The sequence below is a fragment of the Pholcus phalangioides genome, unplaced genomic scaffold (genome assembly GCF_987345545.1).
Source record: "Pholcus phalangioides strain wild (caught in Gottingen) unplaced genomic scaffold, Ppha-v1.0 ptg000020l_1, whole genome shotgun sequence".
NCBI classification, from domain to species: domain Eukaryota; kingdom Metazoa; phylum Arthropoda; class Arachnida; order Araneae; family Pholcidae; genus Pholcus; species Pholcus phalangioides.
This window is the reverse complement of record NW_028301613.1, coordinates 10,730,532-10,750,205: the sequence shown is the minus strand read 5'-3', so window position 1 is coordinate 10,750,205 and position 19,674 is coordinate 10,730,532. Positions and strand designations below refer to the sequence as shown.

At 37.7% G+C, this 19,674-nt stretch overlaps 1 protein-coding gene across 3 annotated transcripts in view; it reads right to left on the bottom strand.

Moving 5' to 3' along the window:
• Window positions 1–19,674, bottom strand: part of mei-W68 (meiotic W68) — a 152,749-nt gene that overhangs the window by 87,489 nt on the left and 45,586 nt on the right. For all 3 annotated transcript variants that reach the window (XM_089248442.1, XM_089248440.1, XM_089248441.1), the window contains exon 4: window positions 16,263–16,329. In XM_089248442.1, coding sequence (XP_089104568.1) covers window positions 16,263–16,329 — 67 coding nt within the window. The remainder of the gene's footprint in view (window positions 1–16,262; window positions 16,330–19,674) is intronic.

The following is a 19,674-nucleotide window of genomic DNA, read 5'->3' as shown; positions in this document are numbered from 1 at the left end:
GCAAGAAAAGGCAGTGTGATGAGAACATAACTAATTACTATCGCAGGGGTGGGAAGTGACAAAGTCCATTTTGGAGCAGCAAAATTTAGGATTCGGAGCATTTTTGGAGCATTAAAATATAGGATTCGGAGCAGATATTTTTAAATTGGAGCAGGGAAAATTAACAACAATATTTTCCTTAACCCTCAACTCTTTTCAAAATAAAACAATTGCACTGTCTTTTGTTGTCAAACATCTTTTCATCAGCTTGTTTTTTGTTTTTAGTGTTTCAGGTTTTTGACACCTTGTTTGAAAAAGTGGCTGTCATAAAACTTTTCGCACCAGTCTATTTAAGATGATTTTTGCTTACTGAGGGCACTATTTGCTGCCTGGAACAGCCACCATTCAAATAGGCTAAAAGTTTTCTGCAGTCTTCATATAGATATTATATAAATTTTCTACATATGAAGTTTTCAATTTTTTATACTCAGAAAGAAATTGTTGCAAAATGCGAGAGAATTTCGGAAGAATCAACACGATGGTTGGCGATTCAGCACTCATTGTTTGGCGATTTGACATTATTTGGCGATTATTTGGCAAGATTGGCGATCTCACTAGTTATTTGGCGATTTAACTCTGATTATTCGGCAACACTGGCGATTCAAATGTGATTATCCGGCAACATTGGCGATTTAACGCTCGTTATTCGGCGAAGTTTCTAAATTAGCAATCGTAATTCGGCGGACATGATCTTTTTTTACTCCTGGAATGAAATTTTTTTTCACGAAACACCGGGATTTGACGCAATGACGATCGACTACAATAATTTCTGCTGCTTCCAGTGGCGACTTTTTTTTTTTGAAAACAAGAACTGACTCGCATTTGCGCTTTAAAGAATTACAAACCATCTTCAGTTGCACAATCACGGATATCATTGGGATTTCGCGATGGAAAGCCCGATGATGGGCCAATAGTTTAAATAAGGCGATAGTTGAAGTACAGTGGAATAAAACACACTCTTTTCGGAAAGTATCGTTTCGCGGCAAGCAGGAACAAAAATGTTTTGACGTCCTTTCCGAAATTCTGGGCATACTGAAGCAAAATTCGCTATTTGGCGCAAAAAAATACGAAAATACTCTGTTGGAGCTGGATGGCGCAAGATGTTAATTTTGGCGCAGTGCGGCACAGAGTTCCCACACCTGCTATCGTTACTAGAAATAATGAATCTAAATAGGCTGTTAATAAAGTCTGCTGGCGAAAATGATGGCTCAAATAATAAAATCAATTTAATACATAGTAATTTTACTAGTCGCTGCACAAAATCACCTGACTGAAGTGGGGTGTGAAATGACTGCTATCAGTAAAATAATTTGATAATGCTTTTATTGTTTTAACAAAATGCCTCTCCTCCAGGAAAAACTTTTTTTATTACCCCAAAATGAAACCATGGCTAGGCCATGGAAACTCTCAAGTTCTTGGATTGAATAACATTTAACTGTTCTCAATCTTTCCCATTTAACGCCTTGTCTCTCCTTCTGTTGGAGCACAGTTTCCCAATCTTTTTTGTCCCATCACCCCCTCTTCAGAAATTACTTTCTCCCATCGCAATATAACCCATAGGATACTATGTTATATCCGTAGCTTCCGCACCCCTGAAACTTTCCATCGTCCCCAAGGGGGCATTAACGCCCACGTTGGGAATCACTGTGTTAGAGTTTGAAATGCTGAAAAAAAGATAAAGATAGCATGTAATGTTGATTGAAAAAGGGGATTAGTAATTTTTGGATAAATCTGCACCAATTTCTATAAGTACCCTTAATTTAATAATTGTTGCTGGTCCTGTGACTGTCATGCAAATAAGGGTTTCATTTATTTTTTTAGATCCAAGAATATATGATTAAAATATTTTCAACAGAAAAATTAGAGTGATGCCATGTCTAAGTTTTAATTCACAAGTATCATTATCTTTTGTTATTGATGAACTTTGCAGGGCTCAGCACGACTCGTGGCCACAAAACTAGTGAAAATAGTAACCAAAACGTTTAAAAAAAGTGTCCAAATAGTGACCTAAATATTTGTAAAAAGTGACCAAACAGTGACCTAAATAGTTGTAAAAAGTGTCCGCATTTTGACAATCTGCTATCATATGAACTGTTTTCCAAAACTTTGCATTTCAATGGAACTCTTACAAATTGATTATTTTTACATTATAAGAAATAATTAAATCAAACTAACTATTTTGTTAAACAGGAAAGTTTTGAATAACTTAACAAATTTATCAACAGCTATGCGAGAGAGAGAATTACATTACGCCAACTGTAGGCAGCATTTGTAATGCTTTTGCTCGTGCTGCTTTCCACAACTCATCTTAAAATTAATTTAAGCAGGAAAAATTTCAAACCAGTAGAAAGTTTTTATGTTTAAAGAAACAAAACAAAAACATAACACAAAGTTTGAAGGCAAGAATTTTTTTCCCATCCACACACTAGTGGATTTTTCTTTCATGTTATGTGCTATGAATGGCAGCACACAAAATACAATCGAATTTTCTTTTACCTAGTATGAATTTTATTTACTTACGATACCTAAGTCTGTATAATCTGTTCAGATGTGTTTTTCAAAACTTGTCCGAGTCATTACAGCACAATTAAAAGAAGCAAGGGCAGCAAATAATTTAATTCCTATATTCACTGTTTGCTGTAGAAAATAGTGCAGCCTGAATTTTTCTCTAGCACATGTTCGGGATTCACTATTTTTTCTTCTTCTAATGTATCCGCTGAGGGACATTTCAATTCTATATCCCAAATTGAAAATACATTCAACAATAACATTGAATTATTCAGACATGATCTACAAAAAATATTTCATGATTTAAAGTGTTTCAATTTAGACTATCGCTACTAAACAATCTTTAGAAAATGTGTCATTTTCAAGAGAAAGTGGTAGAAATATATTGATTTTGTTAAGCAAAGTTTATTGTATCTATGTTAAGCATTCCACAAGTGACAAAGCTTGAAATTCTCAGCACAACAGATGTTTTCAATACTTATTAGTAGAGCCCGGATTATATGCACTAAAAAAGTGGCAAAATATGCTCTAAAAATATGCAAATATGCACTTAAAAATGCAAAAATTTGCACTTAAAATACAAAATGTGCACTTTTGTAAGGCCGAAATATGCTCTGAAAATCCCAAAATATGCATTAAACACTCCAGAATATCACTCCATTATAAATCTTGAAAAGTCAAAAATTCCGAAATATGTGTAGTGATTAACGATGATAAAATCTATTCAATTTATTTAATTAACAAAAACAAATCACAAAAATCACTACATACGCATGGAACGGACATACACATACGCAACAACATGTGACACCTCAACCAAAACACTGAGTGTCATCTCCAGACAGCTTTGACTTCTCTTCCAACCACAAGGAAAAATATGTATAATATCCGGACGGCTTTGACCGATTCGCCACAGGTAGTCCCCTACCAGCGATAGCGAGAGAACTACATGCAGGGCAACCTGAATCTGACCCGTCTACTTGAGCGGGTGGTCATGAAAGGTTGGTCCTCGTCACTGGAAGTCTGTTAATCTTTTGAAGTTATTATTGCTTGCTGATGCTTTGAACTTGTGGTTGCTTGCTGTGAAGTTGTTGTTGCTTGCTGATCGTTAGAAGTTGTCTGCTGATGCTTTGAAGTTGTTGTTTCTTGTTGATCGTTGGAAGGCTTGTGGGCATTGAAGGGCAGGTCATCACCGCAGATGTAAGCCGGTTTGACTCTGTCTATGTTTACAGATACTGGTCGACCTTTTATTAGTATTTGGAAGACCTTTTCTGATCTTGACAGTACTTGGTAAGGTCCCTCGTACGGAGGTTCTAGGCCTTTCTTCACTCTGTCCGTGCGGAGGAAAACATGTGAGCAAGACAGCAGGTCCTTGCTGACAAAATCAGAATGTTTTCCGTGGCGAACAGTCTGTCTTGGGCTTAAATTTTCCATGGTGGTCTTTAGCTGATCAACAAAGCTTGATGGATCTGGGTGATGACGACTAGGTATGGAAAAACTCTCCTGGAAGCCATATAGGTGCACCCTACACCATTTAAGCAGTTGTAGCTTGTAAGTCCTCCTTCCAGGCGGCTCAAAAACCCAACAGAATCGTAGGAAGTACTGTTACCCAGCGGTTAGTTGCATGAGCCTTGATAGCAGACTTAAGGTCTCGATGGAAGCATTCTACTTGACCATTTGCTTGTGGATGGTATGATGTGGTCCTCTGGCGATTGGTTCCCAAGAAATTGGTTAGAGCCTTGAACAAAAATGACTCAAACTGGACACATTGATCTGAGGTGATTATGTTAAGTGAACCGAACCGAGCAACCCATCCAGAATAGAAAACCTTGGCCACGGTGTCAGCAGAGCTATCCTTCATAGGGAAGGCTTCAGGCCATTTAGAGAAGCGATCCACACAGGTGAGGCAATACGTGTAGCCTTCTGATGGAGGCAAAGGGCCTACAATATCAATGTGGACATGTTCAAACCTGGCATCAGGTGGTGAAAATTCCCCATGTGGGCTCTTCGTATGCTGACTCACTTTAGACTTCTGACAGTTAATGCATGTACGTGACCAAGTGGTCACGTCAGCCTTCAGTGCGGGACACACGAAACGCTCTTGCACTAGTTTCACAGAGGCCTTCACGCCAGGATGTGACAGTCCATGCAAGGCAGTGAAGATGTCCCTGTGAGGATGGCAGTGAGGATGGAACCAGTGGTCGAATGCGTCCTGTAGACGCGTCACAGTACAGCTGAAGCTTTGATTCATCAACAGGAAGAGAGTGGATTTTCAAGGAAGTAGATGAAGGATTGGTGAGTAGTTGATGAATATCCTCATCTTTGAGTAGTTCCTCTGCCATTCGTTTGAAGTCGGTGGGAGATAGTGTGTCTATGGAAGATATGGATACACGAGACAATGCATCTGCCACAACATTTTCTGCACCCTTGATGTGTCGGATGTCTGTGGTAAACTGGCCAATGAAATCCAAGTGTCGAAGCTGACGAGGTGAGCACAAATGGTGTTGTTACGGCTGTTTTCGGAATATCCTCTTGTCTCACAGGGATTTGATGAAAAGCTTTTGCGAGATCTAGGGTGGAGAATATTTGTTTCCCCTCTAGCACCTGGAGACAGTCCTGGATGTGCGGAACGGGATATCTGTCAGGGATAGTTGCAGCATTTAGTCTCCTGTAGTCGCCGCATGGTCTCCAATCGCCGTTGCACTTGGGTACCATGTGCAGTGGGCTTGCCCAGCAACTTTGAGATGGTCGGCAAACTCCTTGGGCAACTAGATGATCGAATTCCCACTTGGCTGCACGCAGCTTGTCCGGTGGTAGCCAGCGAGGTTTTGATGCAACTGGCGGACCTTTGGTCTCAATGCAGTGTTGGACATCATGCTTAACAGCATTAAATGTTGCAACAGTCTCTGTCAGTTCAGGAAACTCGGTGAGAATTCGATGAAATTCACTATTGTCCCGGATGCATTTCACTGCTGGGGATGGTACGTCCGCACCAGCAATCTTGCAATGTGAACGAAGCTGAGTGAGTGGATCGATTAATTGACCGCACCGAACATCTATAAGCAGTCCAAAATGCCGCAGAAAGTCAGATCCGATGATTGGACGTGAAACGGCAGCAACAATGAATGACCAATGAAATGCACGACGAAGTCCTAGGTCTAGTTTTAACAGTCGTTGACCGTAGGTATGTATGGCAGTTCCGTTTGCAGCAAACAACTGAAGCTTGTCTGGCTGACGTCAGGAATCTTCTTTGCGTAGTGGCAGTACAGATACATCAGCACCAGTGTCTATGAGGAACTGCACGGAAGATGACTGGTCAGATAGATATAGCCGGAAGCACTCGAGTTTGCTGTCACTCTGAGCATCGAGTGACGGCCCAACTAGTTTCCCTGCTGGCTGAAACTGCAAGGCTGCACGCATTTGGTTGCTTTTTCTTTGAAACGCAAGTGGTACCAGCAGTGCTGGTAATTTCTGTCACGACTGCTGGAACGCTGACGAGATCCTCGACGATTTCTTGATTGGGATCGAGCACGCGTTTCGAGATGCTGCAAACAGGAAGAAATGTCCATTAGAATGGTCTGCATTTGTGAAGCTTCAGCTGACACCACATGAACTGCAGTGGAGCTTTCCGCGGCAGCAAATATGGCATCGGCCATTTCTGCCAATTTATCTAGGCTATCATTGGATATTGCTGAACATTTGTAGGCAACCGCTGGAGGAAAAGAGACTTCAAAATATCATCACTCACCCGTTGCCCAGCTTTACTTTGCATTTCCAGGAGAAGGCGTGATGGTTTCCAATCACCCAGTTGCAATCCAGAAATTAGGTCGCGCAACCGTTGTTCCTCCGAGTCCGCATACTGCGTGCACAAACGGTGTTTTAGCGTAGTGTAAGATGTTGCGGTGGGTGGGCTGGTGATAATGTCCCCGACAACAGACAGCTCCTCTGGTTGCAAGGCAGATACGATGTGATGATACTTGGTCACCTCGGCTGTCACTCCTGCCAGAAGAAACTGACTTTCCATCTGCCTAAACCAGATCTCCGGATTTGCTCGCCAAAACGGTGGAGCTTTTATGGAAACATGGTCGATCTCCGCCGAACCAGTTGCTTTTTCATCTGCCATTTTGTTCTGCTTAAATCCTTTGGTTGCCTGTCCTCTTCACAAAATAGGTCACCAGTTGTAGTGATTAACGATGATAAAATCTATTCAATTTATTTAATTAACAAAAACAAATCACAAAAATCACTACATAGGCATGGAACGGACATACACATACGCGACAACATCTGATAGCTCAACCAAAACACTGAGTGTCATCTCCAGACGGCTTTGGCTTTTCTTCCAACCACAAGGAAAAATATGTATAATATCCGGACGGCTTTGACCGATTCCCCACATATGTATAAAAAATGAGAAAATATGCATTAACAAAATCACCATGCAAAAAAAAAAGCAGATGTGTTTTCAAAATGCATCTTCTCTATTTCTTAGTGCATATGAATTTAATTTACAAAAAAAAATATCCCCCCCCCCCATTAATATATACCACATATGCAAATATCTTCTACATATTTTTATTCAGACATTTTTTAATTTTCAGTTTGTTGTAGCTGCTCAATAACGAAAATAGCAGTAACAAATGAATTTTAACACTATTTCTAAAAAAACTTTAATATTTTGACGTATCTCTAGAGAAAAGCTTTGCAATAAACGGGTAATATTCTTAAAATAGTTTATATAAATGTGTATTAATTCGCTAAATTTAATCTGCGGAAAAAAACCATGTTATGAAAATATTATGAACAATATTTGTTTGAAAAATTAGAAAAAAAAATTGAGTGAGCTGAAATATTACTTAAAAATATGCACTTATACTAAAAATTCTTTGATTTTATGCATTTATATGCATTAATGCTAAAAAAAGGCCAAAATATGCAAATGCATTTGCATATAATCCGGGCTCTACTTATTAGCCATCTCCTGTTTAACATCAAGAATATTTTTTTAAGAGCTACATGAATGACGAAAATACCATTTTTTTTTCTTATTGACCCATAAACAAATCTACTCAAGATCACAAACTCGAAAAGAATCTGTTTCTAAGTAACCGAAATTAGTGACAATTTTATGTAATGGAAGACTGTGAGGATTTTATGTAACAGAAGTCAGTGACGCTTTTGTGTTACGGAAATCGGTTACGATTTTGGGTGAAGTTTTCATTTAACTCTTGATGTTTGATAAAACTTACATCCACTTGTAGAAACGTAAAAATTAGTCATAATCCAAGCTGGACGTAAAAAAAAGTAAAGTTTACAAATCAAACAAGCATACATTTAAAAAAAAAAAAAACCCATGACATTTTGTTGACTCATGAGGCTGTTTTCCTCTAATTTCTCAAGAACCCTACACATTTTTTCTTTGTGTTTTCAGACGAACTTGCCCACTTCCGATGTCTACAAAGTTTTTTCTCTTTATCCCTACTTCTATAATTTTCTCTGCAGTGTTCAGCATAGTTTTCAATGATGACAACTGAATTTCCAACTCCCTTTCTTTTAGGCTTTGATTCTCATCTGGTCGTGAAACTTTCTTATTTGGTGCTTAAGTCTGTCTTGGTACTTCTGATGTGAGCTACGAACAGCTTTCAGAAGACTGGAATCGACATCAATATTTTGAGAGCATTTTGAGAATGACTCCACTCCTTACTTAAATAATCAATGCTGAATTATCTTTCATTAATTATGGAATTATTTCTTTTATTCATTATTTCTTTTATTAATTCTGGAATTTTCTTTCAATAATTCCAGAACTATTTCCTTTATTATTATTATTATCTCTTTTATTAATGCTGAAATTATTTCTTTTATTAATGCTGGAATTATCTTTTTCATTAATTACAGAATTATCTTTAATTAATGCTGGAATTATCACGTTCATTTATTTTGGAACTGAAATTCTCTTTCATTAAAATAGAATTTTTCTTTCATTAATTCTGGAATTCTTTTTTTCATCAGTGTTGAATTATCTCTTTCATTTATTTTGCAACTGAAATTATCTAATATTTCATTAATTCTAGAATTTTTCTTTCATTAATTCTGGAATTGTCTTTCATTAATGCTTAAATTAACACTTTCATTAATTTTGGAATCTTATTATGTTTGAATTATCTTCCATTAATACTGAAATTATCTTTCATTAATTTTGGAATTATCTCATCGATGCTGAAATTATTTCTTTCATTTATAGTTTTAAACTCTTATTTATGTCATACGAAAATAACGCTGGGAACTTTTCACTGAGTGACGTGCTCTTCCGACAAATGATGTTGCAGACAACATTCTCAGCACTGCCAAGGCAAAAACCGCTGACGTCATACTCCCTTCAGCTCAATGGTACAAACAGTGCGTCCGTATTTCAAGATTCAAAAAACCTGCGTTGTCACTGATTGGTTAAAAAACTCGAACTTTTTTTAGCTTGAAATTCGGTTTTTTAATCAATCAGAGACGACGCAGGTTTTCGGAATCTGAAATACGGACGCACCATGTTCACACCCAAATGCAGGAAACCTTGGCAAAACCGGGATCTTGATAAATTCTACAAAAAAAAAAACAAACAAACAAACACACACACAACAACAACACAGAACATACACAAAGGTTTTCTATAAGTTACAGTAACAACACCAAGGTTGACGTCACCGCATGATTCGAATGATGTCATTGAAAGCGAAAGTTGAAGAAGGAAATTTCAGAGAATCCCAACTGACGCAGAAGCACCAAAATTCCTCGGAAAATCAACGTTATGGCGCAGTATGTAGCAGGAAATTACTAATGACGCAGCTTGGCACAGCAATCCCATCCCTGCCTACAGCTTTTGTTGTCCCTCTCCCTGGGACCATTAAATCATTCACAGAGGAGGGGCGATATTGGCCACATGGTAGGGTGGGAAATACTAACCTACAGCTGTTTGGAAATAGTGGGGGTGTAAACACTGTTTTGGGGGGGGGGGAGGTGAGGCGAAGCACAAATTGAGCCGCGTGCAGCGCTCGCGACACGAAGCAGGGCAGCACTCTGTTTTGCGGCCAACAGAAATCAGAAGGACAGCGCAAATTGATACATGAGGCGACACTACGCTAAGCACGTGTACGCGCTCACTCGTTGGCGCTGCTGTTGAGCCGCAGATTTTTGGGTCCCGCGAGCACGATTCTTTGTATTCGGTAAGGGTTTTTTAAAAATTAAACCATCATTTTGATAAAGTTCGTATTCTCTAACGAAAAATATTGTTTAATATCAACATTATTTACATAACCACGGTATTATATGACAATTATTTTTTTAATTAATTCCTGAATTATTTTATTTCTTTCTGAGTTTTTATTAAATATTATTGTTCTTTCCAAGGTTTTGAGTTTTCATTAGCTCTAAATTTTCTTTCATTATGGAGTTATTTTTAATTTCGAGTTATTATTAATAATTTGAATCCCAAAATTAATTTTGGGATTCATTAATTTAGGAATTCATTTATTTCGGAATTCAGTATGGGATTCTTAAATTTCGGAATTTTCATTCATTCCAATTTCTGTTAATTCAAAACTTAGAATGAATCACAATTAATAATTATCTTTAATTTTATTAATTGTGATTCATTGTAAGTTTTGAATTTTCTTAAATTCTATATTTTCATTAATTTTCGTAACCCCTGAATTTTCATTAAAATTTTTATCCCTCCTAAATTTACGTTAATGTTTACAGGGCTCAGCACGGATCATGGCCTCAAAACTAGTGAAAATAGTGACCAAAATATTTAAAAAAGTGACCAAATAGTGACCAAAATGTTTAAAAAGTGACCCAATAGTGACCAAAATAATTTTAGAAAGAGACCAAATGGACAATGAATTTTGATTATTACCAAATTGAATGAATTGAAATTGAATTTAGTTTTCCCTAAACTTTGTATTTCAATGGAGCTCATCGAAATTGCTTTTTTTACATATAATAGTGTGAAATAAATCAAACTCGAATGCATTCTGCTAACCAGAAAAGTTTTGAATAACTTATCAAATTTATCAACAACTATGTGTGAGAGAGTAACATTACATCCTTTCTAAGTAACAGTAGTAATGCCTTTCCCCCCCCCCCCATAGGGGCCGTTCAAGTATTACGTCATCATAGATGGGGGGAGGGGGGTTTCCGATTTGCTGACTTTTGATGACAAGGGGGGAGGCTGAATAACGCTTACGTCATCAACCACCCTTTATGAAAATATGAGTTAGGATTCGGGGGGGGGGGGGCAGAGCTGATGACGAAATTTTGCTGACAAGGGGGGGGGGGTCAAAAATGGCTGAAAATTTGCTTATATAATACTTGAATGGCCCATATTGCTATCCACAACCCATCTTACAATCAATTTAAGCAGGAAAAACTTCAAAACGGGAAAAAATTTTCACATTCAAAGAAGGAAAAAAAATGAAATAACACAAAATTTGATGAGAGAATTGTCCCATCTACATTCTAGTGAATTTTTCATTATGTTATGCTATGAATGACAGTATACAAAATGTACTCAAACTTTTTTTAACTAGTATAAATTGATTTACATAATTAGGTTTGTATAATATCTTCCAACAAATTAAGAAATTTACTATAATGATTGATTTAAAAAAAAACTAAAATTACATTTTTAACAATATTATTTTAAATTATTAAATTAAAATATTACTTAAACTACTGAATTAAATAAATTATTTAAATTATTAAATTAACTAAATTATTTTAATTGTTAGGGGTCGTTCAAGTATTACGTCATCATCGATGGAGGGGGGGGGGTTTATGACTTGCTGACTTTTGATGACAAGGGGGGAGGGGGGTTTCGATAATGCTTACACCATGAACTACCCTTTATGAAAATATGAGTTAGGATTCAGAGGGGCAGAGCTGATGACGAAATTTTGCTGACAAGGGGGGGGGGGGGAGGGGGTCAAAAATGGCTAAAAATTTGCTTACGTAATACTTGAACGGCCCCTTATACGTTGAGGGAGGGAATCCATCCTCCCCCCCCAACGTCAATGGCAGAGCCTACTGATGTATACATGATGTATATCAATTGTCATCTGCCGCACCTCTAAGACCTTCAAGTCTATCTGCACCTATGGCTGGACTGGGAAGGGTGCGTGGGTCTACTCTTTTACAGGCGGAGGAGGTTCCAAAATAATACTGCCCTTGGGTGAGGGAGAAAACAAATCAGTTTTGAAATTGTTTGGTTTTTGAGAGAAAAATTTGTAAATATATATTTTCCTTTTTTTTTACACACAACATACACCCCTGCAAAAACAACATTTACTACTTTACCCAGAAACAATATAATTTTGCCCCCCCCCCTTAATTTTTAACAGAAAAAGACTCCGCGGTCTTCCCCGGTAAATTTCCCATGAATCTTGTAAGCACCAACGTGGCAACTTTTTTCCGCGCCAACCAATCGCCGTTTTTGCGGCGGTCAATTCAAGATGGCTGACAAAGGGAACATAAAATTACAAAAAAATATATAATTTATAACATGAATCAACCAAATATGCGGCAATATGCGAAAATCGATAGAAATATATCGGGAAATACGGAAAATTAGGATAAAATGAACACAAAAATCGAATCAACGACATACGAGGTTTATAAATGCGGTTGATAGAGTTTATGGATGCTGCTGTCAGGGCTACCTATTTTAGCGCGAATATAGTCGCCACGTTAGCTCGGACTCCTCCCGTAATTTTCAAAGAACAAAAACAGTGAATTCGCCCCCACCCGGAGCACTCAATTTACCATGGCCGTAATACGATATTTTTTCTGGAGGGGAAATGTAATTTTACTGCCCCTTGACTGTGAAATTCGATAATTTTGCAAAGGAATTTATTTCCTTTTCTTAAATATACCATTCCATCAAACCCCCAGTTTTGGATTTGATCACGGTATGTAGCAACCTGGGCCGCAAGTACGTACGAAAATTTACTATCGCCGGGGCCGGTATCCATTTTTAATAACAGAAAAAAGAGTAAACTCGGCACCCTTCCTCGTTCAACACCCGTGGAACCAGACCCCGCCCTCTCCTATTGCGGTCATAACAGCGACTCGACACAAAAATGTTGTAATAACTTCCGAGGTCTGAAAAGGGGATTTTTTTACACAACACCGAGAATGGAGCGCAATATGTCGATATTAAGTCAACAATCAGCATCGTGAAGATGCTCTAAATTAAGTTACGACCAGAAGCGGATAAAGGTCAGTTGATGACGGCCCGGGCTTTAAAAAAAATTAATATTACGCCTCTTAAATTAGGAAAAAAGTATAAAGTAGGGGCCAAAGGTGCGGTCGGTGTGCCCACCGTTAAATCCGCCTCTATGTACAGCTCGCATGCACGTTAACTGAGTTTTCATCAGCCTGATGACCAATTTTCATCTGATTTGGTTAAACTAAACGTTGAATCCGAAGGTTTTTAACAACTGGCTGTTGCGAAGATATATTTTGGAAAGAGAAAATTCAACCGGAAAGTGAAAGGACGTGGGTTCGATTCCCAGCAGGGGCAGCTGAAATTTTCTCTCTTTCCAAAATATATCTTCGCAACAGCCAGTTGTTAAAAACCTTCGTATGGTAGCAGAGAGTGACGTCCTCCTTCCATAAACGTTGAATTGCAGGATTCTGTGATCTTATCATAAATAGTTCTCCTTTCGATCATATCTGGGGCTACGGTTTCTTGCTGAGATTTAAATCCAGTTAGAAAAATAGTACGAATTTTATTTCTAGATAGATCGCGATTTTCAGTCGGATGATATTTTATTTTATTGTAAGTAAATTCAAAATACTTGCGAGCTTCTTTAACGTTGGCCAGCTACAAGAGTATTCTCCAAAGCGTACTAATAATACGCTTAATACGTATTAATAGTACGCATCTTTAATATGCGCGCTTTGGTATTCTCCCGCTGCGCGTAAGTTAGTTTCTGCACGGGCTCTCTTTATAAACTCGCTCAATGTAAATGAGCCTTTAAATCGTCATTTCAAATATTTAAAAAAATTAATGAAAGTAACGATAGAACAAACAACAAATGTAACTTGCTCGATGCTCCAAGAAAGGAATTCGGCCCTTAGGACTAAAACTTTTTAAAACAAATAAAATAAAGGATCAATTTTAAAATAAGATGAAAGTGAAAGAACGAGTGGGGAAATAAGAAAGAATGGTAGTAGAGGAGGGGAAAAAATTCTTTGTTGTAAATACGCCTTTTACGCTATTTTTTTCCGACCGGCTTTTCCATAAAATGACGACTCTTAACTATAAGGAGCTTTCTTTCCAAGCGCCTTGAAATCAAGTTATGCTGACGTCACACGGTATGCTCCCGGGAAGATAAAGACGCCTTCATATATATATAGGGGTTCCTTGTACGATCGTAGTTCAATGAAGGGAGGGAGAAAATTAGCGACCTTGAACCGGTAAAGTTCCTCCTTGAAGAAAAGAAAAACACTGACAGCCGAAAAGCGCGCGAGACCGAGGTTTTTTTGCTAAAAAAAGTGGAAAAAGTGACCTGGGCCCGAAAATAGGTAATAAAAGTGACCAGCTTCTAAAAAAGTGACTTTTAGGGGAAAAAGTGACCCGTGCCGAGCCCTGCACATTTTTGTAATCCACAATAATTACATCTAAAGAAATGTAATAAATGATCATAATTAATGTATAGAAATCAAGGGCGTAGCGAGGGGGGGACTTGGGGGTCTGGTCCCCCCGAAACGTGAGAAAATGACCGAAAAAAGGGAAAAAGATGGCAAAATCCATTGTTCTGTCACTTTGGTCCCCCCCCCCCCGAACGAAATTTCTGGCTATGCCCCTGATAGAAATGATCATTCTCGGAAGAAGGTCTCGAGAAAGGCATTTACGTTGACCGGCGTTTTTTTTCTTCTAATCATTCTTTTGTTTAATGTTGAAAGAAAAACGTAAGTGAAATTTCCCACGAGTGACCATCATCGTACATGGGTGAGTTCACCAAAAATATCAATATTCCCACCCCTAGTAATAACACATAATCACTCTCAATGTCTAATCAGTGTTGGTCATGTAACATCCCATGACAAGCAAACATTTAGCATGCTCCAGGAATCCAGGAAAACGGTCAATTCCTAAAAACTGACCGTCCTTTCACTTTCATGTTTTTGCTCCTCTGAGGCCACGATATCGGTTTGTGCTCTCTTTCATCACAAGGGAAGTGAACCAGCGATTTGGCTGTAGTTTCGTTGTGTCCTTATTTGTTTGAAGCCTCATCTCGTCTTGTTTTACTCTGTTGAAGCTTAAGAATAAATAGTCTTTGTTCATATTCACTATAGCTGGTGCCGGTTTGGCACCCTGTACCGGGGGGGGGGGGGTGTTATATTCACCTTTTCTCTTACTTTGACCACTTGTTCCACATTTCGGATGAGAATGGTGCATGCCAAAATTCACACTCAACCCATGACCAAGTACAGCGAGTAGTAATGTTTTCTTATTGTTCTGTATTTTGTTATCAATATTATTTATTATTAATGACAATTTCATCCAAAAAGTAGTGACTACGATTTTTATGAGAAGGGGCAAACATGATTTTGTCACCCTCTCCACTTAAATTCTGATGATTTTATAACGGTATTTGTGTTCTTCACTGCATCATTCAAGTGATTCTTAATTATGCCACGGATCACTTAAGTAATCTGGGGATGTTCCGCGGGTAACTTGAGGGATGCGTAGAACCACACTGGGGGATGCTTAAGGTTCGCGGGTCAAGGGTTTACCATATATGGCATAAAGGGTGGAACGCAATGAATTTTTTAAAGAGAAACTTTGAGTTCTTACCCTTCAAATAGCATTGAAATTAACATAAATCGATTATAATAACATATAAAGGTATTTTCTTTCGAAATTTTAATTTTTTTCACAATATTTTTTTGCTTTAAAATTTTTTTTTTCCTTCTGGGGGGGGCGGGGAGGCGCACGAGCCCCCTATGCCCCCCTCCCGCGTACGTTTCTGATCCCACCAATATGCGTTAGGAGGTAGTGATGACGAAATTTTGCTGACAAGGAGAGGGGGGGGGGTAAAAAATAACTAAAAATTTGCTTACATAATACTTGAACGGCCCCAAAGGAAAAGAAAGAAAAATATGGAGAAATTCGAAATGAACACAATTTTGGAAAACAGCCAAAGACAAAAATTTCCAGTCGAACCATTTTCAAACCAGCTCAATTTGGCAAGAAAACCGCCAAAGACAAAAATTTCCAGCCGAACCATTTTCAAACCAGCTCAATTTGGCGGGAATACCGCCAATCTGGCAACTCTGATAGGGGATGTTGCTTTAGCTGTATGAAGAGAGGAAGAAAATAGGTGACCTTGAACCCATAATTTCTTCTAAGAAGAAAAGAGAAATGTAGCTACTGGAAAAGTGAGAGAGGTTGCGTTTTCTTTTCTCTAAAAAAGGGGAAAAAGTGACCTGGGCCCAAAAATAAGTAATAAAAGTGACCAGCTTCTAAAAAAGTGACTAAGGGGAAAAAGTGACCAGTGCCGAGCCCTGAATTTGCAATTTTCTGAACAAAAATATATTTTTAAAACACATGCACAAATCTATTTAAAGGAAGAAAAAACCTAGTATCATGAATGTGATGAAATTAAACTTTCAAAATATCTATATGAAAATGAATAAAATGATTTCTCTTTTAATACCTTTTAGTGCAGTATTTATCACTTTTCAGCATGACGTGTATTTTTTTCAGAAGATGAAGTGTAAGTCCTAAAATGAAATTGAAATACAATATTTTTTGCATGTATATGTAAAGAATAGTATACAGATATAGTCAAGTGAGGTTCATCTAGACTAGGGGTCTTCAACATTTTATGTTCGAGGGCCACATAAAAATTTTTCCAAATTCCACGGCCACTCATTAACAATGTAGGGGGGTTGCCCCCCCCCCCAAACGAAATATATTTCAAAATATTTAAAAAAAATTTAAACATTCAATTTAATTAATTTTAACAAATATTAATTTCGAATGATTTAAAAAAAAACATTTCAAATTATAGCATCAAAAAATGTCTTCTTTACTATATTAAAACATTTCTGTTACTTGAAAATGCTTTTGAAAGTTGGCAATTCTAAATTACGTAGTTTGACGTTTACGTTATTACAATATGAAACATATGTCGACACAGTTCTATTTTGAGAAGTCAGCCCTTTCTTCATCCTGCGGCACAATTGAATTCAAATAAAATAAAAAAATTATTTTTTTATGATTCAGTCACAAAATGGTTTTAAAAAACTATTTACTATCATTGGCCACAAAAAATTAATTAAAATTCAAAAACTCAGCCATTTTGCAGTTAATTTAATTTAACGTTAATACAGTTTACAATGTCTGCTTTGCTAGGTTGAATTTTTGGCAGGGATAGAGTTTAAATCTATTTGTAATAGATTTCTGTAATCCATAGTGTCAAGTGCAGAAAAGATTGCTTTCCACAAGTATAATAACCTATGATAACGAGAACAGAAGTATTTCTCTATGCCTTTTTTTCTTTCTGTGTAATTCTTGAAAAATCTTTCATTAGGTGGTAACAGAAATGATCCATGGCCAATATTTTAACTATTGCTTTCTCTTAATTGCTCAGTTTCCCCTCTTACACATGCATCTAATTTGAAAAAAGAAATTTAATAAATTTCTCACTTTTAAGTACTCAGATACAGGGTTTACGATAGATAAAAAATTCCTTTAGCAAAAAAAGTGAAAATGGGGAGAAAGTTTTAGCAAAATGCTACAATGCTAATGATTTATGGTTGGATGTCTTCTAGTTTTGTACCTCTTGTACGCATTTTTGCAAAAGTGGCTACTACTTCTTTCGCATTTTCCTAAAAATTCGACCGTAGCTTCAGATACTGTATAATCAATATCTGCAGCTTCAGACTTCTTTCAAAAATTAATCTGATAATTTCCTTAAAAAATTTTTATGGCACAACTACAATTCTCACGCAGCATACAAGTTGACAAATTCTGAGACATAAGTAAAGTTATAGTTAAGTTCAGAATTCAGTTTATGAATACTACTACACAAAATACTTGTGCTCTGAATGTAAAAATAGAACTTTACCATATACTGCCCATTACTATTAAAAAAAGGTAAATAGTGGGCCAGTTCAAAATATTTAATCAGTTATTTTTAATATTTGAAGTAATTATTTTTATAATAATTTTTTTTTTCAAGCTCATCTGTTATTGTTACTAGATCGTCCAGGACTTGGCCTGGCCACAGCGGAGGGCTCACCCAAGCCAACAAAGGAAGATGTGGTAAAGGACCTGGCCCCATCGGTGGGCTCACCCGAGCCAACAAACCAACAAAGGGAGACGTGGTCCAGGACCTAACCTGGCCACAGCAGAGGGCTCACCCAAGCACATGAGGGAACATGCGTGGTCCAGGACCTGGCCTAACCACAGTGGAGGCGCCAACAAGCCAATGAGGGAACACGTGGTCCAGGACCTGGCCTGCCACAGTGAAGGGTCGCCCGAGCCAACAAGGGAACATGTGGACCTGGCCTGGCCACAGTGAAGGGCTCACCCGAGCCAACATGCCAACTAAGAAACACGTGGTCCAGGACCTCGCCTGGCTTTGTCGGAGATTTCACCCGAGCCGACAAGCCAATGAAGGATGACGTGGTCCAAGATCTGGTGCTTGGCCACAGAGAACAACAAAGGGTTCAAGCACAATAGAGCTACAAAGACATCATAAGCGGTCATCAAAATAAATTGTAAAATAGAAATATTTAAATCTGTATATACTTTTTTTTAAATAATGTGTTTATATATTCATGTATTTTATATGTATAATAAAGCACTCGATACCCCCCAGCCCCCTCATCCGGGGCAATGGCTAAAATTGACAATGGTTGATAGAGCCTGGGCAGTGCACAGTATGAAATGTTACTAGATCAAATTTTGATGGCTAAGAATTATATAAATAAAATAATATTTACAGTCCATGTATCAGCAAAGGGCCACCCAGATATTGAATGAAAACAATGAAATACATGTGATAGGCTTGACAAAAGCGTAAAAAAGAAAAAAGAAAAATATTATAATAAGTGGAATAGGTCTCTGCTATCATAATTTAAAATGAAAATTTGGCTTTCTTGCGTTCTTTCACAAGTGATTTTTTTATCCAAAGAATAAACAGGGTGCTGCTCTTCCAATTTGAACTATGGAAATAATGCAATAATATCTGGACATATTATAAAAAACACATAATTTTATATGAAGTACGAAAGCTTGGATAACCAAGCGGAAATCAAGATGCAGTTCGGAAAGAAAATTAACATTCCTCTGTGGGGAATCGAACCACCAATCTCTCACTGTCCGGGCGAGTGTTCTAACCATTGAACTACAGAGGACAGACCTTCCTTAGAGCATATATATGAATGCTGAATGGGACCTCGCATGGACAGCCATTCATACATATGCTCTAAGAATTGAAAAAGTCTGCCCTCTGTAGTTCAATGGTTAGAACACTCTCCCGGACAGTGAGAGATTAGTGGTTTGATTCCCCGCAGAGGAATGTGAATTTTCTTTCCGAACTACATCTCGATCTCTGCATGATTATCCAGGTTTTCGTACTTCGTATTTTAAAGAATTAGTATTGAATTATAATTCAAGTTAAAGAATTATAATTGAAAAGATTCATACTCACCTCAGAGACATTTTGGCAGATGTTTTCTTCATGTCACAAAAATCAAGAGAGCACCTGGAGAGACTTCTACCACAAGTTGTGTACACACTTCAATGGGTGGACATTGGCTTTGGGGTCACAACGTTTGAGCAACTAAGAGATTTGATCATCGTCGATAAAATGAAAAAATGCATCCCAGCAGATTTTAAGGAACACTAACTGGACGAATGGTGTCTTCAAGTGAGCTATCAGAGAAACAAGATAGGTTAGATTATGTAAAGAGGACTCTGAAGACACCCTTCCCTTGCAAACCTGGATGTCACACCAATCATGTCCAAAAAAGCTTCCGAAAGTTTTGACGTGTAGTTTATACCCTGATCGGTACATATAGTCTTCGGAAATCTGGTACGAAGTAAAATCTCCATGA